The following is a 26082-nucleotide window of genomic DNA, read 5'->3' as shown; positions in this document are numbered from 1 at the left end:
CTGCTGCATTGTCCCTGTTCAGTGTCAACGATATACAGTAGACACAGTGAAAATATTTGCATATTTAACATGTCACTTGTTTACATGTTAAAAAGTTCCTGGGGAGGCATATTTCCAATAGATTTCCTCATAGAAGCTGCAAACAATGATTGTACTCAAGGAAGTGTTTTAGGTATGCAAATGATCTGTTACTTTTTGCATTTACGCATTTGTGTAAAAAAAGTCAAACTTTGTGCTTCATGGATATTATTAGCCAGCAAGGTTGAGTGGCTGTGTTCTGTCAGTGCTGAGTTCCTATCCAGATGGATGGGGGCTGTTAAAAAAGGAAAGTTTTATGAAAATGAAAGACAAATCATACACACAAGCAAATATAAACACACAGACACACACACCCCATCTGCCCTGCCCCGCCCCCTCACCCTTTGCTCGCTCTGTGTCAGGAGGCCATTTGTTTAGGAAAGCCAAAAAGGGACTTAGTGTGTATTTTACATTGGAAATCAAATTAGGATTCAAATGATGGCCACTCACTAGAGGCTCTATTTGTTCTGTAACAAATTTCACTCCTCCTTCATCACCTGGTGGCTCCCCAGCCTGACCACACCCGGGAAATCTGTGGCCACCATTTGCATGGACAAAGAGAGCAGAGGGAATGGTCTTCCGTCTGACTGAAATAACTTGTTTACACAAATGATATGAGGGATACATTTTTAGCTTCAAAGAGGGATTTTCCTCAGCCATAATCCCTTACTCCAAAATTATTATGATGGCTCGCTTACCCAGAGCCAGAACCACTTGTGTAACTTCAGGCGTTGTTGAAAAAGGTCACCTGATGACAAGTGTTTTGATAATTAGTTGTGGTTCACTGCTGTTTTTGGAAGGTGGCCTCGCTGCTGTGGAAGTGTAATGGCTTGTCCTTCTCAGGTTATATTCGGTGGAAATGTATGCCAGCAGCAAAAATATTTACACTCTGACCCAATCAACCAAGATAATCTCTGTTGACTTGTAGAGAATGTTGTCACAACAGAGCTGGTGCCGCTTTTCACAGGATACAGTCGGTCATGCCACACCACGTTGTGCTCTTTGTCTATAGAACTGTGTTCAGTATCAATATGCACACCCCTATACTTTTTTTCTCTCTCTCTCTCGCTGTAACCTACAAGCAGCTAAATGAAAGACATTGCCCTCTCTGCAATGACCCTGTGCACATTTACAATATTTTTGACTTTTTTGTTTTAAATTGGTTTGATGACTTTAAGGATAAGGCTGGTGATATTCTATATTTTTGTTATTGTCTTCTCATGTAAAGACCAAAACAAGCAATGAGTTAGCCCTTCTCTCAATGCTTCATGACTTCACTATCCTGTTTGTATCTCTCAACCCCAAACCCATTCATTCCTAGTGAAGACATGCATCTTTAAAGCAGGCAATAAATATATAATAATAATAATATACTTTTTTTTTTGAAAAAGGCTATTAAAAAACAGCTGCACACTGTGGTTATTAGCAGACATTACTCAAACAGTAGTAGATAGTGTATTTGTTGTTGCTATTTTTATATGCAGATCAATGCATGTTTGTTGTAGTGAGCATTTAGGGCAGTGTATTCTGGATTAACTCCAAATATCCTACATTTCCCATGTTAACCAAAATAAAGGAACGTGCCACCAGTGCAACAGTGTGACTCGATTATGTGAGAATAGTTTTTGGACAACAGTGGCACAGAGCCAGACAGACAGTACTTGATAGTAGTAGATCAGATCATTGATGTTTTTGGTCCATATTCCTATATCTGACCTAATATGTGATATGATTTGTATCATTACATTTAAAAAGAAAAAACAAGTGACTTCAAAGTTTTTCATAATTTCCACGATGAGGCCTTAGGTAGTGAGGTGTGTGCTCTTTCCTTCCGAAAAAGGGGAAAGAAATGTTTGTAAACAGCCTATATATATTTATTTTTCCATGACCTGAGTATTTGCTCATGGAAAACTGGCTTATTGATAAAGAAACAAGGAAGTGTGAAAATCTGAAAAGCATTCGACAGCTGGTGACCGCAGGTAATTTGAATGTTGATTGTTAAAATGTTGATTAGGTGCCCTGGTCACTCTGTAAGATAGAAATGCAATATATAAATGACACAGTCTGAGCTCTCTGTTAGACATGCTTCAAAATGGCACTCATGGTTTCACATATTATGATTTATATCGCAATTGCAAAATTTGTCACAAATTCTCCATAAAGTGTGGAGGCATCTTGTATCATACATATTTAGCTGCTGTATTTTATAAACCTGACCTATTCCTACTTGGTTAGTCAGTTGTTTACAGAAATGCACAGGGGTGGAGATCATTATTTAATTGATCCCTACACTGTAATTAAAAATATGCTCAAGGAACTGTAGGGCCTACCTCACATAAGCATATTTTTATTAGTTCCAAAATGTAAGAAAATAATGTTGTGTTTTCTATTTCTCTTGTTGAAATCTTTAGACCTGTTTTACTTGTTTCTCTCTGAGGCAGTCCCCTTAAAATAACATTTCAGAATGAGAGCTTGTTTGCTGTTGCTAGTGACAGTTTGTTATCTTCACAACAGAGAATGAGCCAATAGTCTGATGCTTCAGGTGCGCTATTGTTGCCCGCTCATGCCACACATAGGTTGGGTTTGAGTTGGAGGGTTCTAAACAAAATATTTGAAAAGTAAATGTCATTTTATTTGATTGATAACTCTGAGATGGTCTTCCTAGCCACACAAACTAATTAACTTGTCCACCCATGTTTTGACAAAATTGAAGAGTGGGGGAAATGCACATCTGTGCACTTCTGAATGTATACGAAACATACTTTGTGCCCTGCAAAACAGACAACATCCCACTATCTTACATGTAAACATCAAAGTCTGGTCAGGTGTTTTGGGGGGAAACCTCCATTTTAATGTTATTCAATATCAACAACTTTTTAAAAAGGGATAAAATGCTATTTCAAATAGAAATTATGTAAAATGTAGCTTTTGCATATTTCAATATCACATTAATAAAGGATTTTTTAGATACATTGTGTAGTTAGAAATAGTATAATAATGCCCTACTCTGAAGGATTCTGAAAATGTCATGAGAAAGATCATACATTTGTGTAAAGTTTAGAAACATTCATTCACATTTCTGTGTTAACATGCATATAGCTAACAATCCAGACTGTCCTTTCACTCTTTAGATGGTCCATAAAATGGATTGCTTACAATATTGCAAATGTAGGCATGCATCTCTATATACATAACTCACTGGATCATTTTATTATTTTTCCTGCCTCTAAGTATGCTTTAAATTATGGCTGGTATGATTGAGCAAAGGCAAATTGACTAAAATTATACAACTACCGTCTTTTGAAACATCCAGTATATCAAACGCTGAAATAAACTCCTCAATCATTTTCTCCACAGATTCCCACAGAACGTGTTTGCCAGAGTTTGTGGTTTCTTGGTAGTCAGGTTTCCAAACAGCAGCAATATACTTTCTATTTTGTGAGCCTAGCATTAGTCCTGCAGTCTATATTTCGTATTGTCAGATATGTCATTCCTGTAGTAACCGCATGCCTTTGAGGGGGTTTTATGTCAAAGGACAATACCAGGATGTTAGCAAATAACTTCAAGAAAGCAGGATTTATTGGTAGGGCTGTTTTATTAGGGTGTACTCACACTAGGCGATTCGTACCCTGCACGTTTAACCCCCAAAGTTCAGTTCGTCTGACCAGTATGATCGCTCCGCTGAACTGTGTCCGGGCCGATTGTAGAGGTGGGCTCAGGCACACTTAGGTTGGATTCCGGGACTGTACGGAACTCGGACATGAACCATCACCTTTCCCCCCCCAAAAGAGTGATGACTTAAACATGACTGGGCTCAGATTGTTGGGTGCTATGTGAGCGCAGGCTAGCGGGGGAATGGGGAGGGGGGACAATCGTGCTCGGGCACAAGGCCACCAGGCCTAGTGTGAGTATGCCTTTAGACTCCATGCACACAGCACACCTAATAAACCAGCAACTGAGTGTTTCTGCTTGGATATAGTTTTTTGTAATTTGACTAAACTGACCCTCTAAAGCATTACTGTAGCAGACTGCACATCATGACATGACAGTGATATGTAACCATCACAAAAACAAATCAGACTTGATGCTCATATGTACATCACTTTGGACAAAAATGAATAAATGTAAATGATGGATATCACAACTCAAGAGTCGGCTCTACAGACATGATTGGAAACCAATAAGAAAATAATAACAGCACATCGGTGCTTTGCAAAATGGTTAGCTATAGTGTAAAGTATACAGTACATGATTTGTAATAAAGGGGATAAAACATTCAGAACCACCGGTATGGCTCTGTAAGGCCTAAATTCTAAATGATTTGACTTATTCTTTTACTTCTGTGATAATGTTCATTATCATTTAATCTGCTGTTTATGCTCTTGATTAGTTGATTAATTGTGCAGTCTGTAAAATATCAGAAAATTAAGACATCTTCAAATAGTTTTTTTTTGTCCGACCAACAGTTCAAAACCCACATAGTTATTCAGTTAACTTGATCTTATTAACTATCAGAAAATGTGCTGATTTTCATTTTTTGTCAATCAACAAATCGTTTAATCAACCAATTATTTCTAATTATCTCTTGACTACTTACTGTTTGATCACAATGTCAGGTGAAAGTCTTTGTATAAGCGTGGGTAACATTTGATTTTCTCTCTCCACAGAGTCTTTGGCTTCTACAAGGGCATCCTGCCTCCGATTCTGGCAGAGACACCAAAGAGAGCGGTGAAGGTGAGATAAAGGATGTGCATGTTGGTTCCTAGAAAACTGCAAAGCTACTCGCACTGTGATGCAACGCTCAGGCTCTGGTTTCACCGTGAACTGCTCTGCTGCCATATGAAAAAACTCCAACCGTGGTTGCTCTAACATGGTACACACTTGGTGATTAAACACATGACGCCCTCCGCCATGTCAGCCTGCTCAGCCACTCCTATTTGTTCTATTGGCCTACCAAATATTGACTTACAAGCGTTTATAGCAAGCCTTCCCCTGAGCCCCATCTTTTGAAATTTGTTTGTAGAAAGGCTTAGCATCTCTCGCTTCGCACTAACATATAATGGGGTGACGGCAGCAGGGGTGGCAGGGCTGATGCCAGGCATGGAGCTGCTCTTTAATGAGATGCTGGAGACGAGAATGTGTGAACTTTAAAAATAAGCACTCACACTGAGAAGATGGGGTAATCGCTCACACAGCAGACAAAACTGGCTGATGGTGAGAAATGTCTGGAGCGAAGAATTAAAACAAAGTAAAGCTCCAATTAAAACGCCTCTGCTGGCGTTTTGCCCTTTGCTCAGATAAACAAATCAGTGGATGTGTCTCCTTTCGAGAGTGTGCTCTTTCCACAGAGATCGTTGTCGCATTTTAAAGTAAGGCTTGATTTTATTATGCCGTAGTTTATACAATGCTCACCCAAGTTCCTCTTTCCTCATCAGTATGTACATATGTATATGAGGGTGTGTGCATGTGTATAGAGATGTCAGTTTATGAATGCACTGTGACTTTCTGACAGCTGGTTTTCCTGATCTCTCTGCAGTTTTTTACCTTTGAGCAATACAAGAAGTTGCTGAGTTTGACCCCTTTGTCTCCTGGTGTGGTGAGTCATACACAGAGTAACACCTGAATACACTTTCACCTGAAAAATAAACACACACATGCTCACAGGACCAGGAAGAGTGTTACACCAACGTTTCAGCTAACCTGTCGCTGGTAAAACAAAGACGAATGCCAAGAATAATTTTAACAGCAAAATTAATTAATATAAATGTTCCTGTCAATGCAGAGGAGTGAACGTGCAGTTGGAACTCGGGGAGATCGGCTAAACGGCTGCTACTAATGACCTCATGTTTCTGCCTGAACATCACTATATGATCTTTATTCCAGGCAGCAGAGCAGCCAGAGGAAAAGTTTGGTTTCTACCACTTTGTGTAAAGCCAGTGTAACTGGCAGCTTGTCAGTCAATCCCATTTGTTATTACAGAGGCATTGTTTTGCTTTTAATGTATTGGTTCCAAGTATGAGAAAACGTATGGGATGTCTGTGGCTCAGTGTTGCCCGTTAATTGGAAGGTCGGTGGTTCAATCTCCTCCAGGCGGTGTCCTTGGGCAAGATACTGAACCCCGACTGGCGGCTGTTCCGTCAGTGTATGAATGTGTGTGAATGTTAGTTTCTGTTTGAGCACTTATGCTCAGTGTATGAATGTGTATGAATGGTGAATGCAGATGTAGTGTAAAAGCAAAAATATATACAAATACGGAGCGTTTACATTTACATGTAAAGGATTTAGTGTGGGCAAAACAATACAATCCCTTTAAAACATTACAAGCTACTACAAATACAAGTTTTACTGTTGGAGTCCATACTGTAAGTGTCCGGACAGTCTTGCTTTGAATCTTTATTCCATCATATAGGATTTGAAATGAAACACTAACTAGGAGATTTAAGTGCACCCTTAAAGCTGGCCTGACACTCCTCCATGTTTTCTTGTCAGTCTCTTCTTGGCAAACCAACTTGGAGGTGCATTACCACCACCAACTGTTGCTCTCATGTCACATGAGAACATGGTAAGCAGTCCTGCTGCCCAAATCACATTACTTTGCAACCCACCTGGATTCGCGAGAATTACGATATCAAGAGAGAGAATCCAGCTGATTTGCTACATAGCCTGACCCAAATATATAGCAGAGTCCCTAAGTGAGAGCCCCCTCAGTTGAAATGGTATTTCCATTCCTCTGCCAGTGGACACATTACTTCCGTCACACAGCCCTACAACAGCCAAACTGGCAGGTATTCGACCGGATTCCAAAATTTGGTCGAGGCCGACCAGTTCAAGATTAAAATCAGGCTTGATCCATATAGTGTTTGCCAGATTTTAATCTAGGGGTTCTATATCAGATGAACAATGTAAAAATTATATATTGTACCTAAGGTAAATCGGTGGTATTTCTATCAGTAAGAGCGTGAAAACACCTTTTGAAGTGGAAATTCATTCATTGTCGGTGAAGATTCTCAGTCATCCAGGTCATAGTTATCCAAAGAAGGTTAAAGGGCAACTGGACTTGGTTGAATCTTCAACCAAGTCCAGTTGCCCTTTAACCTTCTTTGGAGAAATTCATTCATTGTTTCACTTGAAATCCAGTGTGCCAAGTAATGACAAACATAACATTATCCTAATAAACGGACTACACTGCATATTTGCTTGGCGGTTATTAATTCTGGAGACCGGTTACACCACAGGTCATGAATATACAAGTGGTTTCATCTTTCTCGACTAATCTGGTTTCTGTTATATTGAGTCAGAGTTTTAAGCCAGACAGATTTTTGCTGCATTTGGGGTGCGGTCACAACACACCACCTATTCAGGTGGCAGCCAAGTGTCAGGTGTGATGGATGGCTTACCTGTAACTTAGCGTGTTGGCTGCCCCTGCACAGCGCAGATCCTCTTGTTTTTACAGCCATTGGTGGAGAAATGTTTACCTGTCCCATCCATCATACTCTCTTCCCCCTCCTTCTCCACCTCCTTGTTGTCTCCTCATCTTCCTCTTCCTCTAGTGCCTTTCCCCCAGAGGCCCTTGCATATCAAGTACTGTAATCACATCAGATCATTAGTGCGGGTGAATTACAGATTGGTTCTGAATGGCTCTCCCTCTCCTATTCAGTGTGGCACAGCTGAATGCCTTCACTCTGATTAATGAGGACACACACAGTAATAATACAAATAAGGAATTAAAACGTGGCTGGCTGGCTGGCTGGCTGTGTAAACATCATGAGGCATGTCTGAGAGGATGGGTCCCGGGGCTCTGACAGCAGGATAAAGAGGCAGGAAGAGTAATGAGCTATAGACACGTTCTTGACATGTTCCCATTACGCTTCACTGTGAGCATGCATGCACGCACACATGCACGCACACGCACTTACATGCAGACACATACAGCCTCATGCAAATACATGTAGCAAACATCCACATATTGCAACATCCACAGTTAATTACATGTCCAGTATATACATTTATGAATGGGATGTGTACTTCTTACCTCTTGAATTGCATCGGGTGACACAAAATGTATGAAAATTCTATGGTTATTTGAAAATAACTGTTTTTTGTTTTGTTTTTTACTTCCTTGAATTCAATTTTCTACCCTTTTTAATGATGAATCTTAAACAGCTTGCTCACATTCCTATTTCTACCTTTGGTTTACCTTCCTCTCATCCCTGTCATCTAATATTTTGTCAAATGATAACAAACACAGGTGTCTTTGGTGTGTTCAAACATTTGTCAAAGCGATACAATGACAGACGTGACAGAAACAAATGTCCATTTTAAACGAGACAAAAAGACTCGGAGAACAAGTTTCTGAAAACGGAACTACGATTCAGCATTAAGCTCTCACAGACACATTGACCTTTTTCCTCTTTGTCTACATCAGTTTGCTTTCTCTGCTCTGTCTCTACCCACATGTTATCTCCACATTCTCACTCTTAAGTCATGTCCATCCCCCCTCCAGGCACTGTCTGTAGCAGGGCTTGGCGCAGGCTTGACTGAGGCTGTTGTCGTCAATCCGTTCGAAGTGGTGAAAGTCAGTCTCCAGGCCAACAGAGATTCCTTCACAGAGGTTAATAAAAATAAAATACTGTCTTAACTCATAACGTGTTGGTAATGAGCACTTTTCCGTAGAGGCCAAATGGGTTTTTTTGTCTGCATTTGACGTCCTTCTTTTGAATTCCTTTTCTCCAATACAGCAACCGTCCTCATTTGCTCAAGCAAGACGCATAATCAACTCAGATGGATTCGGACTGAAGGGCTTGAATAAAGGATTAACATCAACACTGGGACGCCATGGAGTTTTCAACATGATCTACTTTGGCTTCTACTTTAATGTCAAGGATGCCATTCCTACCAGCCCGGTAATATACCAAGCAAAATCTATGACCACACTTCGACCTCCAGTCCTGTTTCAGTTTTTCCCAACAAATTCCAATCCCAAGCCAAGTGACACCAAGTGACTACACCTAATTTTTGCTAGCTTCAGGCTATGTGATACACACCTGTCCCAGCCACCTCGCCACTGGGGAAATGCAAGTGTTTGACAGTATGATTAGTTAGACTACCTCCCATAGCAAGGAGGAAGCAAAAATCAGAGAGGAACTTGTAAGATCAGCCCCGCTAATACCTCGTCTGTTGGCTCTTCATAACATCCTCAACGTTTCAGATTACACATCCGGCAGGGCCTGATGGCCCAAACAAAAGTTAATTTTGTTTAATGGAAACGTTACCATACGCCAGTCCACATGTACAAACTGGAGCATTAGATTAACTCCAATGAACTAATTGGAAGCAGACAACTGTACTATTTTCAAGAGAACGTTACAGTGGCAGCCCAGGCTCTGCTATATTTTCAACATTTTTCCAGTGACGCATGGCGTACAGAGAACCAAGTGGTCATCCTCTGTGAATGTTAATTATGTGGCTGGATGACCCAAATAGCTCTCTTCTTAGATTGTGGCCGTTGCTTTTGGGAATGATCCATCGGTATGTACATTGATGGAATGATCCTGTTTGCGAGAGGCTAACAACATCTATTGTTGAGGCAGAAATGGATAAATATTGTGGCCACTGACAGCTTACAGGCTAAGCTGATAGTGCTGTTTATCCAAAGCCCTTTTGTCAGCAACATGAGCAATGAGCTTGCAACTCAAACATGTCCGTAGTCAAATTGAGCCGGCCGAGCTCAGGCTTCTCTTATATTGCCATTTTAAAAGTACAGAGGAGGCAGATAGCACTCTGCCATCATTCACAAGTGAATGTGTGAGGTGATGTTTGCTTAAGGCTGTTAGGAAGTGGGTTGATGGGTATACTTAGGCCGCAGGTATGTTACCCCCTTCCCCACATCCCACTTGACAAAAACAGAAGAAGTGGGATTAGCTGTTGATTTACCTCGGCTCTCAGGGTGTCCAGCCACTTGAGAAAGGCCTGGACCAGAGAGGCTGCTGTCATTTGTAAAAATATCCCGGCCAATTAGCTGTCAGAGCTCTCTGAGTCTGGGCTTCTTTGGTACAGTAATACCCCTGTGCCGAGTCACAGCCCAATTACCCAAATTGTCCCCATATGTCTCCCTAGTCTGCCTGCATGCACCCTGTTTATAAATCCTCTGTCTTGGCTCCCCAAAGAACATGTGCTTCTGTTCAGCCAATCAGAATGCTGCACCACAGTCAGGAAGCACTAATCTGCCCCCCGCTACCATAAAATGATCAGGGCTTTCATGCCAGCTTTGCAATCATATGCAGAAGCCCCCTTATGCTCTTGCCCTCCCTTGCATTTGCTCAAATATTTTTATATATAGATATAGATACAGATACACGCTACATCTCTCTATAGCTGTGTTTTATTTGCTACTTATGTTTTGTGCCATGATATTTAAAACCTGGTTCCCATATTAGAAATGCTTGTTTTTTTAATCATGTATCTCTTCTCTTCTTTTACCAGGACCCGACTCTTGAGTTCCTGAGGAAGTTTACTATCGGCCTAGTGTCTGGGACCATCTCCTCCTGCGTGAACATTCCCTTCGACGTAGCCAAGAGCCGCATTCAAGGCCCCCAGCCCGTTCCTGGAGAGATCAAGTACCGCACCTGCTTCCAGACCATGGCCGTGGTGTATCGGGAGGAGGGGTATGAATGGGGGGGTTAATGTAGGGGATCTTCAGGACAAAATTTTAAACACTGTCAGTAGTGCATCTTAGAATTAATGAGGCACTTTGTCTGCTTTGTTAGAAATTGATAGTTGGTTATCTGCCAAACTGGCTGTCAGAAAAGACAAATATACCAGCTGCAGCTACAAGTTAGCAGGGTTTGATTATGCGGTGCGAGTTTCCTACACTAACTACTGAGGAAGTGCATGAATAGCTTGATACAAAGCTGTGATCCAATGAATGGAAACCAAATAGTGACGTTACATTCTGGGCTGTATTCCCCTCATGTGTGATTATGCATTTCTGCAGTGTGTCAGTTGTACAGTAAATGTTAACATATTTTCAAGCCTCAGAGAGTGACAGCTCTAAATGGAAGCTTCAAGGAAAGATGTATGTTATGTTAGTAATTGCCCTAGGCTTTCCACTTTTCCCCATGCAGCTCCACTAGACAAGGGCCAGCGAGATGTTTGTAGTTAGTGGACACAGGAACTGGGGCCGCTGCAAGAACGGCACTGAAACGCTGTCGTCGCAGGGGTGCATGGAGGGTGCCCCCTCCGCCACATCCAGTCCCCTGCTCTAACACAACACAGTCCCAGCTAATTAGTGGTCCCTATGGGAGACATCGTTAAGCAGCCCCTAACGAGCCGCGCGGCGCTCCACGGGTCAATCTAATCAGACAGAGGGCCAGGGAGGAAGTGGGTCGAGCCTTATTAACGCCATCAGGCGGGGGCAGGGAGCAGGACAGGGAGCACGAGGCGGAGGCAGGCAGCCACTGATCACCTTGAATGCATTAAGGGGCAGGTCCTCACCAGTCCTTGCAGTTACACCCCAGCTATGTACCTGACGGGGTGAGAGACAGGGGTGAGAGACAGGCAGGCCAGTAGACAGCCAGGCAAGAACTCACCACTACATACTCTAGATTATTCACACATGCAAGTTTGCACACTTACTAAAGGCACACATGATGCATTTTTTTACAATATTGACTTGATTTACATAGTTTGAGTTTTAACTCGGGTATCTTATATTTGTACATTATTAGCATCCTATTTTTGTTCTGCAGGTACTTCGCACTATACAAGGGGTTGGTGCCCAAGATAATGAGGCTTGGACCAGGTAACAACAAAAAAATTTTAAACTGATATTAAAATTAACCTTCAAATCACACAGATGAAAACTTTTATGTTTTTTTGTCTGAATAATAGGTTTTGAGATTGGTAATTATACTGGAATCTATATTTTCTTCTACCCTGGAAAGCTCCAGTTATTAATATAGCTACCCACAGCATCTTAGTGTTAAATTCAACTTAACATGAGTGTTTCCAAATGAAATTAGGTGGGTCCTTCTCAGACTCAGCATTCATTCTTAATGTTTTGTACTGTGCACTCATTAACAAAAATGTATATGTAAAATGTATATTTGCAATGATTGAATAGAAACATCATGAGCACCAAAACTCAGTTCCTATTGGTTGGGTAACTCACGCTGCTGATTCACCATCAGAGAATTATGGATTGATTCACTGTGGCTCTCTCTTCTGTTTGGTTACAGGTGGAGCAGTGATGCTGCTGGTCTATGAATATGTGTCTGGATGGCTGCAGAAGAACTGGTAACCAAAAGAAAAAAAACTAAGGGAAGGAAACCCACTTAAGTGCCTTGTGGATTGTGTGTCATTGCAAATGATGCTAACTGACTCCAGTAAAGTCAGACCAAATTAGTTTTTTTGTTTGTTTGTCCTTTTTTTTTTTACATTGAATACGCAATGCCGCTTTGCAAAATACCAAATGAGAATGGCAACATATCTGATGATGCAGATTTATAAGGACAAACTACATCTTCATCTAAGTTAGTTTCTCAGGAATTAAAAACAGCTGCAGAAATTTACAAATAGAAAACAGATTTGTAACAGTGGATCTGTAGGTTTTAAAGGCCTTGAAAACCTATTTTCTTAGTCAGCTTCTTTCTCGTAGCAATGAGGTCCTACATGAACACAATATTTTCTGCTAAATTCAGAACACTTTTCACATGAGAGATTTATGTATTTTGTGCTTTTGTCGTGGGCTGTGCTTATTAGGCTTGGGTGGTATCAAGGTGTTATACCAGGGTATTTAGAGCCCAAAAGTATAATTTTCAGTACCAAACAGATGCTGAGGTTAGGGCTGAGCAATATTTCCAAATTTTCCAGCGGCCACCATCAGCCCAACAACCGGCGATTCCCCATATATTTGTGCGCAGCGGGGCATACCCCCCTCATTGTTTCAGCAGGAGATTTGTGCGAGCGGCGAGTCTAGTAGTAATCTAACAGCACCATAACTGAAGAATTATTTCATTAATGAAAGTTGATTTAATAAAAAGAGACTAACTAATTAAATTCAACGACTCACTTTATTCAATTTAAGGATTTAGTTTTTAGGGTCATGATGTCATAAAATTTGATGACAGACATCAACGCTTCCTTTGAAAATCCCAATAGAAGCTTCAATGTTAAAAAAAAAAACACATTTGCTACAGCGCTAAGTAGGCTAATTGCATATTATCATGAAGTAGCTTATGTAGTCATAACTACTTAAGCTGGGGGTTGGCAACGTTGGAGAAACTAGCAAGAGAGACAGCTAGATTTTAAAAGTATCCGGCCGAAAAAATCCACACATTTCACGTGCAATGAAGTGCGCACAGGTATGCAGGCAGGTAGAGCAGCTGATTTCAGTCGGACCGAATGAACTCATTGGACATCAGGGCTCATTACAGTCCAGCGACGAGCACAGATACTGGATTTTATTTTCATTTTTGTGTCAGAGCATTTGATTTATTGATTGTTGTCAGGAGTGAGTGATGCACACTTGTCTATACGAACACGTACATACTGTTTGTATGTACACATCTTCACAACAATGCACATGTGATCGCAAATATATACTGTGATCACACCCATACGATTGAGCCTTACTGGAAATTTCAAACAGCCACAGTAGTGCGCAATGATTCTCGATACGAATTGTTGTGTATAAGAATGTCTTGTGTCTTTTTGCACGAGATTTATTGGCAAGAAATTGTGTTAGACTTTTTTTAATCTCAATTTAAATTAGCATTTGTAACTTACATGTATTGCTAACAAATAAAAAGGAATAAAATTAAACTCCCACTTGGTTCCTCACTCTGTGTGTGCGTGCGTGCGTGTGTGCGTTGGGTTAAGCACTTGTGTGTCCTGTAACGGTAAGTGTGTGTGTTGCATGTTTGTCTTCTCTGGGTGCATTTCGGCTTGGCATTGATATAAGAGTATCACCTTCCTTCAGTTTACAGCTTCTTCGCACTCATATTTCCCCCCCGTCAGAGCACTTGGTTGTTTGAGAACCTGTCAGCCATAGCAGTTGCATTAGCCACCCGTCAGTCTTTTCTCTCTCTGTATCTGGGGGAGTCAGTGCCTGAGTGTAGCTTTAGCGCAAGCTAAAACAACAAGCTCAAGAAATGCAAATGTGGCTGCAGGAGGGGGGGGGGGGACACCGCACACATTCTCTGCCTCTGCCAGTCTATCTCTTACACAAATATGCACATGCAAACACACACACACCTGTTGCACAGCCTTTAGTGGTACTGGCTGCTCTGTAAGAGACTCATCTTAACCTCATCTGGTAGTTGCTTATACTGAGCCACGTTGGCATTTGACAGTCATCATTAATGTGGGAGTTTCTCTCTGCCAAAATGGAACGGCTCCTGGTCTTTTGCCCAGGGGCCTGTGGTGATAGACTAACAGCTACGGCTTGCAGACTGATGGAATTGTAAGCGCTTAACCTGTCCTTTCTGTAATGGAGTCCTGAATGCGTATGTTTGTTTCAGACTTGACAGCTTGTAACATGCGCCGAGTGTATTGCTGGTAGCTAAGCAACAGAGCCACCCTTCACCTGCATTCCCAGCACACCGCGCTGATCATAAATCTTCAGTAGCAAAGTCCCCTTCTCCTCATTTTCTTTACACCCTTTCCATGTATGTTCCTCATCCTCACCCGTAACATTTCAATTCAACGGCTCCACTTGTCACAAGCCTGCAATTTGGACGTGGCTCAACCTGTCTTTCTGAAAGCAGACGCAGTTAATGATTAATACAGATTAAAATGTCCAGGATTTACACTGCATGTAAAAGAAAGAGAGAGAGAAAAAAAGCAGTGATTCATGTCCGTGTGATGGAACACGGGAGCCACATGTGTACATACCAAAGACACTGAACCAGACATGTTGTGATTTTCCAAGCATTTTCCCCCTCTTTTTAAGAGGTTTTACTCACCTGTCTGCTCCACGTTGCTGTTTTAAGGCATTAAGAAAATGTTCTGGCTGTTGTCAGCTTCTTTTAAAAATGTTTGTTGAGCAGGAACACGCATGGAGCTCCATGTGTTTGCATACTCTGCTCTGTGTTATTCTGCAAATGGCTGTCTTGTTTCTGATTGCATGTGGAGAAGTAAAGATAACCATATGACACTGAAGTCAGACTCAACATCATTAATTACAAACACGTGTCTGCCCCTATTTTTAAAACTACGCCTCTTAGACCCTCGCTTCCATAAAGCTGACCAACATTAGACTAGAGCAGGCCTTATTAGACTTTCGAGAAGCTAATTCTCCTGTCTAGAAAACACACTGTTCCTATTTTTTAAATACTGGTGTCAATTAAGACGACCACATTTTAATTTTGTTGAATGAGTCAGAGGAGACTAACAAGACTGTGCTCCGTTCATGTAGCTTAGTTGAAAGGAAAAGTTGTTTGGCCTTGTTGTTTGTAGGCTGAGATATAAAACAGAGCCTGTAACGACTTTTTCATGCCATTCAAGGAGCTAACCATCATTTACTGTACATGATGGATGGTAAAGGGGTTGGCCGTGAGGGCTGGCTGGTACAGCGAGTACATCATCATCACGTCCCTGTGATGTGGTTCACATACGGTCAAGGAAACACTACGATCCCTATGCAACGGTCCGTGACCACTGGATGCGGGGAAGAGTGCTTTCCAAGTCAAATCAGCCCCTGCATGGGGAGGACTGTTGACACTGTCACACGAAAGGATTGTTTATGGAGGAATGGAAAGCTGGGGGCATAAATAAAGCAACCACCCTCTGAACGCTCAGCAGCAGGTAATGCTATGTAAAAGAGCAGGTGAGCAACTTTATCAAGTTATTAATCGACCACTTCACGGCCACGCTGGAACCCAGTTTGTTTAAATATCTGGTTTCCAATGCAGGGCTAGACAGGGCTTGCCAGACACACTCAGAATTTATTACACTACACTTTTCCCCCCTCAAAACTTGTAGAAAGTATTTTTGCATCATTTTGCAAACATGTCATTTGTCAACTGGGCTGTGTGCTTTTCTTTTGTAATGAACATGTTGAGTTGGCCCTGACAAGCCCTGTTTGGCCCTTTTGTGGCTGCTGGAGGTTTGCGTTTGGGTCAGATGTCTGATGACCTTGTAGACCGCAGGCCAATGAGCCTATATGTGGCTCTCTGAATGCACATGGACTCCACTTCACCCCCGAAGTCTGGGAGTCCCCGGCTGCCAGATCTCAAATTTTAATGCAACAGTGATGTTCTAATTTACAGTGTCTGACAGGCAGCTAAATCCAACTGAAAATCTATGTATGATTTAAAACTTTAAAATGATTGGAAATGATAATGCATGACATCAGATCCGATTATTTACAAATGTTAGGAAGGCTCCCTTATGAGATATTTACTTAGTTAAAAAAAAATAAACAGTGACATTAGAAATATGTATATATTTTTGTAATAAATCAAATTTCATATTTTTATCACTTCATTTTCAACATACAATATGTGCTTCAGATGCTAAATTTATTTGAGAAAATTGTACAAAATATTTTATTTACTACTATATTTGTACAACTACTTCTAGTGTGTGTGTGTCTGTGTATATATACACAGGCACACACACTATAAATAAATAAATAAATATATATATATATATATATTTCTTTAAACCATGTATTCCTGTTATTTAGCTTATATTCAGACATAAATGTTTATGAATATAGAAAAGGGCCATGTTAAGTGTAATGAGGTGAGATTATTTTAATGACCAGAAGGTTAAAAAAAATTGCTTTATGCGATGACTAATACTGTGTGCTCAAAGCATTGCTGATGAACTTTCCTAGTGAGCCTTGACACTTGGTAATAGAAAATACAGGCCTTGTATGAGCACGTCCGCGTTTTTTTTTTATGGAAAACAGTTTCCTGCTCATGTAAAACAGGCCAGTAGGCTACAATACCCTGACCTTTGCGTAGGTACACTAACAGAAAGAGAGGTGAGATACTTATTTTTAGCTGCGATGGTGTATATGACCCTGAGAATAAAAAGGATTCCCCAAACAACCGGCAAACTCCATGAAGACCAATAACAGCCAAACAATTTAATAAGATACATTCAATTTCATTGTGCAACATTTGTCAATTGTTAATGCTCTACACTCCAACATAAGACCAATGCCAATTTTGTCTGAACGTGCGTGGAGATTCCCATGCTGTCTGTGAGGCTCATTGCACTTCATTCAGCGTACCTTAATCTAATAAATAAACTTCTCTCTGGAGCTCTTGCATAGGCTACATTTTTTGAGAAGTGGGAAAGCAATGCTCCATAAGACAGTTAACTTTTATCAAAACATAAACAACAACACAAAAAAGCATACAAACATATAAAAACAATAGCAATTAATAAGCACCCTGAAACACTAATGCAAATTTACCCCCTCTTCTTTGATTGCTTATTCATGAAGTTATACATTACCCCATTTTGCCCAAAGACATTTGCAGAAGTGTGCAGTAAAGAATCTGAGAGGAGTTGTGTTGATGGATGGAGTAGCAGCCATACATCAGTCCTTCAGTACACCTGTCCTGCAAGTTCTTTCAGATAACAAGTTTGTAGTAAAAATTGACAGACTGTTTATTCCTCGTGTAGCATGGAGGAGGAGGAGACGGGGTCACATATAGAATGGCACAAATATGGGTCCTGGGGCCGAGTCCGGAAATGAAATGAAACCATAGGGGACAGACTTTGTGTCTCCTGTCCTGATGTCTCACTCCCTCCCCCTCCTTTCTCCCATCAGTCTTTGCGAGCTGACTTCACAGCACCGAGGCAGCGACTGGGTGGATGGTGTCACGGTTGGCTGTCATACTCTTGAAGGCTAGAGGGGTGGCAATGTCACAGCTGTGGTGAGATAGAGCACTGCCACTGGCCGGCTGCCATGTGGGTCCGGTCACATAGGCCGAGGTGGTGGCGCTGTACCCCATGTAAGGTGACACTTGGGTGGGAGGGTGGTAGGGAGGGATGCTGGGTGCTGTGACATAGCTGTTCACTGTGGGCAATCCATTCGGCGTCTGGGAACAAAAGAGAGTAAAAAAAGAGAATATTAGCTGTGTTAGGGGTCAGAAAGGTTACTGAAAGCTTCCTGCTTTGTGTAGAAATCATGGTTAGTGATTTATCTTTTTCCTGAAGAATTGAAAAAAGGGAAATTATTTTCCAGAGAAACATGCTTTAATTCTAGTCACAAGAGAGAGGATTGAAAAGCAAGACTTCCATTTTTAGCTACACTATGTGGTGACGTGACCGCAGCCCAGGTAGTCGTACGCAAGCAACCGAGAACAAAAGCTGAGGCAAGCTGTAAAAGAAAGTGAAAGGAAAAGCAATGTTGGTTGAATTACAAACAGCAGAAACTTAAATTATAACTTCACAGCCACCACATAAAAAATCCATTTTCCCAATTTTGATGAAAGTATGAACGATCAATTATGCGCTCTCATGCCCCTGGAACATATTAAACATGTATTCAAACCATACATGCATGATTGCCCCTCGGTCTATGGGGCTTGTTTTCTACCCTGGAGTGGACGTTTCTCCGGGCGGCGTTGATATACCACGTTAGACGATGGGAGACAGGGCGGTTGGGGGTGCCACAAAACAGATGTCATGAGAGATTGAGAGTGAAAAGGCAGGAAGAGGAGAAATATGATAGAGAATGAGGCGAGCGCAGGGTTTGAAGCATGAATGAGCTTTTCTTTTCTGGCACAGCGACAGGACTTAACTTGAGGAATTCACCAAAGCATTTCAGCAGGGAGGCCGAATTTCTGTTCCTGGGTGGTCTGCGACTACTGAGAATTATTTCTAAAATCGGGATCTTCTCTGTTTGTTTGACATGTTTTCATTGAGTTGCCTGACTGGCAGAGTCACTGATTATTTCTTTAAAACAGATATGAAAAATTATACTCTAACCTGACATTTGTGGTGATTATAAGACATAACTATAGAGAGAAAACTGGTTTTCTCTGTGTGTGCGTGTGCCTGTGGGTGTCTGTGTTGGGTGACTGTGGGTGTCTGGGTGGGTGTTTGTGGGTGTTTTTGTGTCTTTACTTTGCTCAAGGATACTGAAGCTTATTTCACAAAAAGCCAAACATGGCTTTGAGCTGTGTTTTTAAAATAATGTTTTTTTTCCCCTTTAAATCAGTTAGTCTCATTAAACATTTTTCCAAACATTATCACATTACACTAATGAAATATCACCATATGGAACACACACACAACTACAGTACATACACGCATACAATGCGTAGCCTACATAGTATATACTTTACACAAATGTATATTCACGTACAGTATGTGTACATATACACATACAGTATATATACAAAGTAACAGGAAACTCCTTTCAGTATAATGCAATCTATAAGAACACCACCAGGTACAGCCTCAGAAGTGAACACAGACATGCCTGACACAAAGTCAACAACATTTAAAAGGTTTGCAAAGGGTGTAATAAGGGCTGTGTTCTTATATCAGATTGCATCATTTGTTTAGGTGTACCTGTTATTTTATCCATCCCTCTTCCACCACCCATTATCTAAGTGAACATACTTATATATCATTAAAACTATACCACAGTTTGTATAGGTATATCTTAGAACTGAAAGATGCATATTATTTATTTATGTGTCTCTAAAAGTATATTAGCATACAGAACAAAATACAAAACTTGCATTTAAAATGTCCGTATCCTATATTAATTAATCTTCAATTTTTGTTAATCTGAATATTAATATAATAATAATACCTGCGTTTGTGTTTTGATGCCATGTTGAATTAGTATTGTTAAACGAAAGTAAATCCAGAACTGATTAATGAATAATACAGACATTGACGCCATTCATCCAAATAATTACAACTCAAGCAGATTCACTTTGTCACGCTCTGATCTCGTTGTTTGTATTTCAAATAAATCATTAAAACATTTGAATATTTAAAAGCAGGTTGATCTATCGCGAATTAAATATGTTTTAAACATTATATAGAACCATTCGTCGTTATGAAAAGTAGGCTACGTTTTACTGAACGTCTCAATCGTTTTCCAAACACGAAGGGAATCTGCTCCGAGCCGCCGCGCGCACTGAGCTCGCGACTTAACCTTAAATCTATTTTAATGATGCTCCTCTTCTTCCAGAGAAAAACCTGAGGGTGCCAATGGGTGCATCTGCCCTCCAAACAGCGCCTATTGGCCACATGTTATAAACCGCAGCCTCTGGCTTTCTACAGAAACGACTCGACAAAAATAAAAAGACCTTTTAGATGTGTTCAGGTTCCCCCTTTTGAAATAACTTCAACCTTAAAGAAACTCTAAAAGAATAGGCCTAAAGCTGTAATATAAATATGAAAAACGTGACGTGAAGAAAACAAATTGTAATTTGAAGACTTCGGGGCCGTTCAGTCCCTGTTTCAACACGGTCTTTGCATGACATCTCTCTCTTTTACTGTCTCTCTCTCTCAAACACAAATGCAGATCTATTTAACGTTAGATCTCAGCTGTGTAAAGTCTGAATGACAAAGGCGCGGTTAATCCTCCAGCCCTTTGCTGGAACAGTGCTTGCTTCACCATTCTTTGTTTTTCATGCAATAAACTGTGTAATTTATAGAGTTGTTATTTTCTCCATTTAATGGCTCACTTCTGTTTTTGTCTTGCTGGTTGGCTAACCGCTCAGAAAGTTACTGTGTCCACTTTGTGCTGTAACTTTTGAACGCTCATAATCTCACAGCATCGGCCCTGTTTTCTGCGTAATGAGCGTGAAAAATTCCCCTGTGATAAAGTGACAAAATAAATGATGCGGCATGAAATTGTGTTTTTTATGTTGTTGTATTTGTTTTGTTTTTGTGAGGAGAATCACACGCCACGTCAAAATAAGAGAAAATAAGCACGCATGCGCGCGTGCACATTGTGTCATCATAGCCCTCCATTTGTTAACTGCTCTCGAAAACCAAATATTTAGACGTTTACATAAAGTACAAAAATGTATTTTAGTAAGAAAAGTAGTGACAAAGTATAAAAATCTGCATTGATTTAGTGACTTTCATACAATGTATAGGAATTAGGGGCAGGGCGAGTTTTCACCCTTTTAAATCTAGAAAACTTTAAAAATAGAAGCAATGTGTGCAATGTGTGAAATTCGCCGTCGATGAATGTATTTTTCTCGACCCTGCTTTATTTTGGATGTAGCTGTTTCACGTCTTCAACAATTCAGTACACAATAGTAATAATAATAAATAATTTTAAGACAATCAGCTACTGTATTTTTTTCGTAATATACCTGAATAAGGCAAATTATGCCGTGGTCAATGTTCCTTCAATGCAGTTCAATTTCTTGCCTCAATCCCTGCATGGACTATAGCACTGAAACCAATCCTGTAGGCCTGTGCTAGAATAATTTACCAGGAAACCGAAAACAGACATTAGTTTGACTGTTTTTTATGGGTCCAACCAGTTTCTGAGTGTTAAGCACGCTACAATTAATTTCAAAAACCCAACATACCAAGCTGGAAAACAAGAATAAAGAGAGTATCTATCCTGCCCAAAACTCTTTAACCTACTAATTATTAAATACTTTACTCTCAAATGATTCATAAAAGCACTAACCATGCAGCAGGACCTAAAGGAAGTCCACCTTGTAAAGCCAAAGATAAAAATAATAAGATATTATAAAAAAGGCACCATTACCAGCTAGCCAACAGAAGGAGCGCATTAATGCTGAGAAAGAGAAATTCCCAAGCCACATAATTATTAAAATATTATTAAATACCCACTTCAGTTACATTAAAGAGGCCAGAAACTTGGATAGACTCTTTTTACTTTTGTTGCATTTTAGGTTACATAAAAATTAGGTGACTCTTTTTTTTCTTTTTTTTACCTGTGTGTATTTTGCTTCAGGTTCTAAATGCGGTTTATCCACGCCACTGACTAGTGGAGAGCTTGCTGGTGGGAAATTAGTCCTGTTAATAGCGCTCCATTCTTCTAGTTTGGCGCTGGAAAACGATGGACTGTCACTAACTGGGGGGGGGCAAAAGAGAGAAGAGAAGAGAGGAAAGTCAGAGAGATTTTCGATTAGGAAAAGACCCGCACAGGCCGCTGCTTCTTCTGCACCCATCAGGCCCAGGTTGGCCATGCACAAGACAATAAACCCTGTGACATTTTACACTAAAAGCACGGTTATTTATCATTTTACGCACAGATTGCTAAAATATCAATCGTGTGCGTAAAGTTGTTATAAAACGTTTCTACTCTGGATCAGTTTCACAAAAATATCAGTTTCAGTATGTTGCCTAATACAATTGTAATTCTCTGAAAAGTGAGACTTCTTAAAAAGTTTTAGCTATTTTCTTGTTTTAGTAATTTGCTTCAACCATTAATCCATAAACGTGATCAGGCCACAACTTTTTCCTGTGAAGGTATTCAGTAATAACATTGAGACAAAAGTGAAACGATCTCTCATATTTCTTCACGTAAAGTAGAAAGTGTTGGCTCCTCCTGAACATCAGATTGAGGCCCAGCTGAAGATGGGCACAACGAGGGAGACGACTCTCTGGTTGGTCAGAGACGTTTTAGCCCACTAAAACGTCTTCCTGTCGGGTCCAAATTAGATTTACTTTCACCGTCTCCCTCCTTTTGTGAGTGATGGATATTATATTATACACATTTCCCAGCGTTTACACTGGAAGAGGAAGCCCACCTAAGTTATAACTCGATAAAGAGCTTTTTTCTAATGTGACTGAATTCACCCATGCCATCTGTAGCCTACATTTAAGTCGGTGTGGGTGCCCTCATGCACGTGAAATTAAATATTACCTTAAGTAAAATCACTGATATTTTATGATATTAAGCCTGCGAATTGTCTTAATTTGAGCTATTAGCTGCCATTTTCCATATATTTCAAATATACTTTTTTAATAATCTGACTGGTGAAATAACTGGTGCAAATGAGCTCTCACCTCTCTAAATGTATTGTAAAACTTAGCATTCAAAAACCTGCCACAGACATCTGCTAATAATTTGGAAATGCATAAATTGTTTATAAAGGCAACCTTTCAAAACACAATCCTCTGCCTGTGGATTCTTGTGGATATCTTCCTCACATTTGTCTTGTTTAGCTTGCCCTAGTCAGTCTTTTGCATGGCGGTGGAAGTGGAGAGGAGCCGGCGCGTTTTTCTGCATGGTAGCCCTGAATCCTGACAGAGAGGACTACTTGCAAGTGGACTGACAGCACTTCCCCTCCTGCCACTGGAAAACAAGCTCTCAGAAAATCCCTTTCACAACACCGAGCCGACCATTAACACTGATTTATGCCGGATCCTGTTTCACTGTTTCCAAAACAGTTGTGGTCTTGTTGAGTGCAAGCCAAAGTTATCTGGGCCTACCTGCATGTGACACATATAAACATACAAACATGCAGTAGAAAGCATATCTTTATGTGTGCTCTTTATATCCGAATCACGGTTAAACCCGCTGAATACGCAGCCTTGCACACAATGTCTGGCTCCAAGCCATGGCAAATATTCAGAACACCTCATTTTGATGCACTTCATCTCACCGCCTTTCCCTCCGCTGTCCCTCTAATATTCCACATCCGCCTCTTAATTATTACTGCAAGCCGGACCATCTGTTTCTGGACTAACCTGCCTTCCTTTTAAATCAGTATCAGCAGGCAGGTCAAATGGCATTTAAGCTCTCTCTCCATAGAGGCCTGTGATTTTATAATGTCCCAATGGTTACTTTTGGATGCCTATAAACAATTAGGGTAACTCAAAGGGGAAAATAAATCTACTTTCTCTCTCAAACACACACACACATTCGAACTCTTGCGCGCAAAACCCCTTCAAAAGTTGTTTAAATGTAGTGCAATAAACAAATGCAACCGCCCTCCATGCAGCCATGCTTACTTTGTTGCTCTGTAATTGACCGTATCCCCAGAATATCTGTTACAGAGTGCGAGGAAGGCCATATCCTGTGCATGGCCATGTGTCCGGGAAGGGTGGGCATGCCAGGGGGAGTGGGCACTTTGGATGTCGGGTATGAGTATAAGTGGTTGTAGGGTAACGTTGGTTGTGGTGGTGGGTGAGGCGCCTGCTTGCCCGACTCATACTGACTCTGCTGGGACAGATTCCCGATCTTGTTGCGGAGGATCCGACTGATGGAGCTGACGGAGGGCAGATTGAACTTGTCGCAAACCCCGTCGGCGAGTAGCCTGTCCCGGATCTCCCAGGCAAAAATCCCCGGGTCTCTCTGCTTGTATGTCCGTATGTGCTTGACCACAGTGGGTGTGGTGACCCGCGGCTTGCTGCCTCCGATGGCCCCCGGGAGGATGGAGCCGGTCTCGTTGTAGCGGGCCAGGATCTTGCTGACGCAGCCGTGGGAGACGCGCAGCTGCCTGCTGATGTCACAGGGTCGGATCCCGAGCTGGGCCAGCTCCACTATCCTGAGCCGGATGGCGTTGGGGAGCGGCCTGCCGTTCACGAAAACACCACCGAGTTGGTTCACCTCACCGAAGGCTGGCTCTGGTGTTAAAAACAGACACAGAAAGGAAGAACAATGAGACAGCGATTAGATAACCAACCCAAGGCCCGCCACAGACAGCTTTAACCCGGGTTAAACCACATATTTATAGGGCCTTTTTTTCTCACCAAACACATAATTGTATGCAATCAAATATAGCAAGTGTTAAACTTTAATCTACTTATTCAATTCATTTATATAAGCATTGTGTAACAAAAACTCTGTCTCTTATTAGTTGATTTAATAAAAACATAATTACGCAAAGACGCATCTTTTCAAGATTTAACCAAAAAAGCGTTCTCTAAAATACCAATTCATCACTTTAAGTTAGGTATAATGTTTGGGTAAAAAGTACCAACCAAGCTGACTGAAAGCTGTCCTGCACGCAGGCTAAACTTCACACCAATGTACAGTGGCCAGTGCCAAAACTCGTGCGTAACTGACACATGTAATAATTCAGTCTGCTGGTTTCGTCCCACCGGATTAACAGCTAGACTGACCCGCCAAAACATCACAGTCCGACAATATATGCTCTTTTCACCTTGTCGTTGGACCGTTCGCTGCATACCTGACGAGAAAAGAAAACCCCGATCCAACATTGAACTCACCCATCGTGTTAAAGCCGCAAATGAAGTATACGGTGTCCGGTTCGTGCCTCCTGCGTGGATCCTGCTCCGCGTCCAGCGTGTCCACCGTTCAAAATCGCGTCCAAGAAAATCTTCTTGCGCGGTAAGGAACAAGAGGAACAAAATTCTCGATCTGTTTCCTGACGGCGCTGGAGACAGGCTTACATTTCAATCTGTTGAAATCTGGAGGCTGGACTTCCAACGCTTCTCCCCCGCTGATTGGCTCGCCTCTCCAATAGACTTTAGATATTGCTCAGAGCTGCGTTGCTATTGGCCCAAAGTTTGACATGACAAGTCCACTGAGACCCCCCCCCCCCCCCCCCCCCCCCCCCCCGTCCTCCTCCTCGTCCTGCTCTCTCCCACCAGAAAGCAAAGCTGGGGATATACCACTATGAATGCGTTTGTTATTGACACAGATACGGTGAGTATAACGCTATATGAAGACTTTGGATCAGATCTTCGTCTTTTCAACAATGGTGGGGTGCTAAATAAAAAGATGTGTAAAAATGCCGTGGGGTGACCATCACATGGAACCATTACCTGAAAAATAATGAATATTTTCATAAAAACGCACAAACTTCTGCAATTAAAAATCCGTGGAACGTATAGCATTGATTTAATATTTTAGTTTTGTTTTTATAACAAAAGGTAAACATTTCGAAGAAAAAAAATCAAGCTCCTTTATGAAAACAAAAAGGTGGAAAACCTGAGTTTGGGTGGCTGTAAGCTCCGCTACACCAGCCTTCAGCTTTACCATTTAAATTGCACCATTAAGGAAATGGGAGGAAATGAATGATTGGTTTTGAGTAATGTGATTGGCAGCTTGATGTT

At 41.2% G+C, this 26082-nt stretch overlaps 2 protein-coding genes across 4 annotated transcripts in view; one reads left to right on the top strand and one right to left on the bottom strand.

Moving 5' to 3' along the window:
• Window positions 1-13899, top strand: part of slc25a21 (solute carrier family 25 member 21) — a 93856-nt gene extending 79957 nt beyond the window's left edge. Inside the window, exons 5-11 of one of the 2 annotated variants that reach the window (XM_038728101.1) lie at window positions 4746-4812; window positions 5615-5674; window positions 8582-8689; window positions 8817-8981; window positions 10561-10742; window positions 11826-11878; window positions 12315-13899. In XM_038728101.1, coding sequence (XP_038584029.1) covers window positions 4746-4812; window positions 5615-5674; window positions 8582-8689; window positions 8817-8981; window positions 10561-10742; window positions 11826-11878; window positions 12315-12376 — 697 coding nt within the window. In that variant the 3' untranslated portion in view covers window positions 12377-13899. The remainder of the gene's footprint in view (window positions 1-4745; window positions 4813-5614; window positions 5675-8581; window positions 8690-8816; window positions 8982-10560; window positions 10743-11825; window positions 11879-12314) is intronic. The other variant, XM_038728102.1, reaches the window with a different exon arrangement.
• Window positions 13900-17158: 3259 nt separating this feature from the next.
• On the bottom strand, window positions 17159-25400 carry pax9 (paired box 9). 2 transcript variants are annotated; one of them, XM_038729807.1, is made up of 4 exons: window positions 25234-25400; window positions 24013-24627; window positions 21987-22126; window positions 17159-18137 (listed from the first exon to the last, which is right to left on the bottom strand). In XM_038729807.1, exons 1-4 carry the CDS (start codon window positions 25235-25237, stop codon window positions 17883-17885), a joined length of 1014 nt encoding a protein of 337 aa, XP_038585735.1. In that variant the 5' UTR covers window positions 25238-25400; the 3' UTR covers window positions 17159-17882. The 2 variants fall into 2 exon arrangements, with proteins under 2 accessions (XP_038585735.1, XP_038585737.1); XM_038729809.1 differs by lacking the exon at window positions 21987-22126 and having other exon boundaries at window positions 25234-25399.
• Window positions 25401-26082: the final 682 nt, after the last annotated feature.

This window comes from Micropterus salmoides, unplaced genomic scaffold (genome assembly GCF_014851395.1).
Source record: "Micropterus salmoides isolate LMB-PRFRI ecotype aquatic unplaced genomic scaffold, ASM1485139v1 Ms_hic_scaffold_19, whole genome shotgun sequence".
Classification (NCBI taxonomy): Eukaryota; Metazoa; Chordata; class Actinopteri; order Centrarchiformes; family Centrarchidae; genus Micropterus; species Micropterus salmoides.
The sequence above is the reverse complement of the archived record's forward strand: the minus strand, read 5'-3'. Positions and strand labels throughout refer to the sequence as shown.

Excerpts from the sequence above, each read along its gene's own strand:
- pax9 (XM_038729807.1), bottom strand. Across the intron at positions 22,127-24,012 it reads GTCAATTACAGAGCAACAAA|TTAGTGACAGTCCATCGTTT; the intron begins GTAAGCATGGCT and ends GCCCCCCCCCAG. Across the intron at positions 18,138-21,986 it reads CTGAAGCAAAATACACACAG|ACGCCGAATGGATTGCCCAC; the intron begins GTAAAAAAAAGA and ends TTTTGTTCCCAG.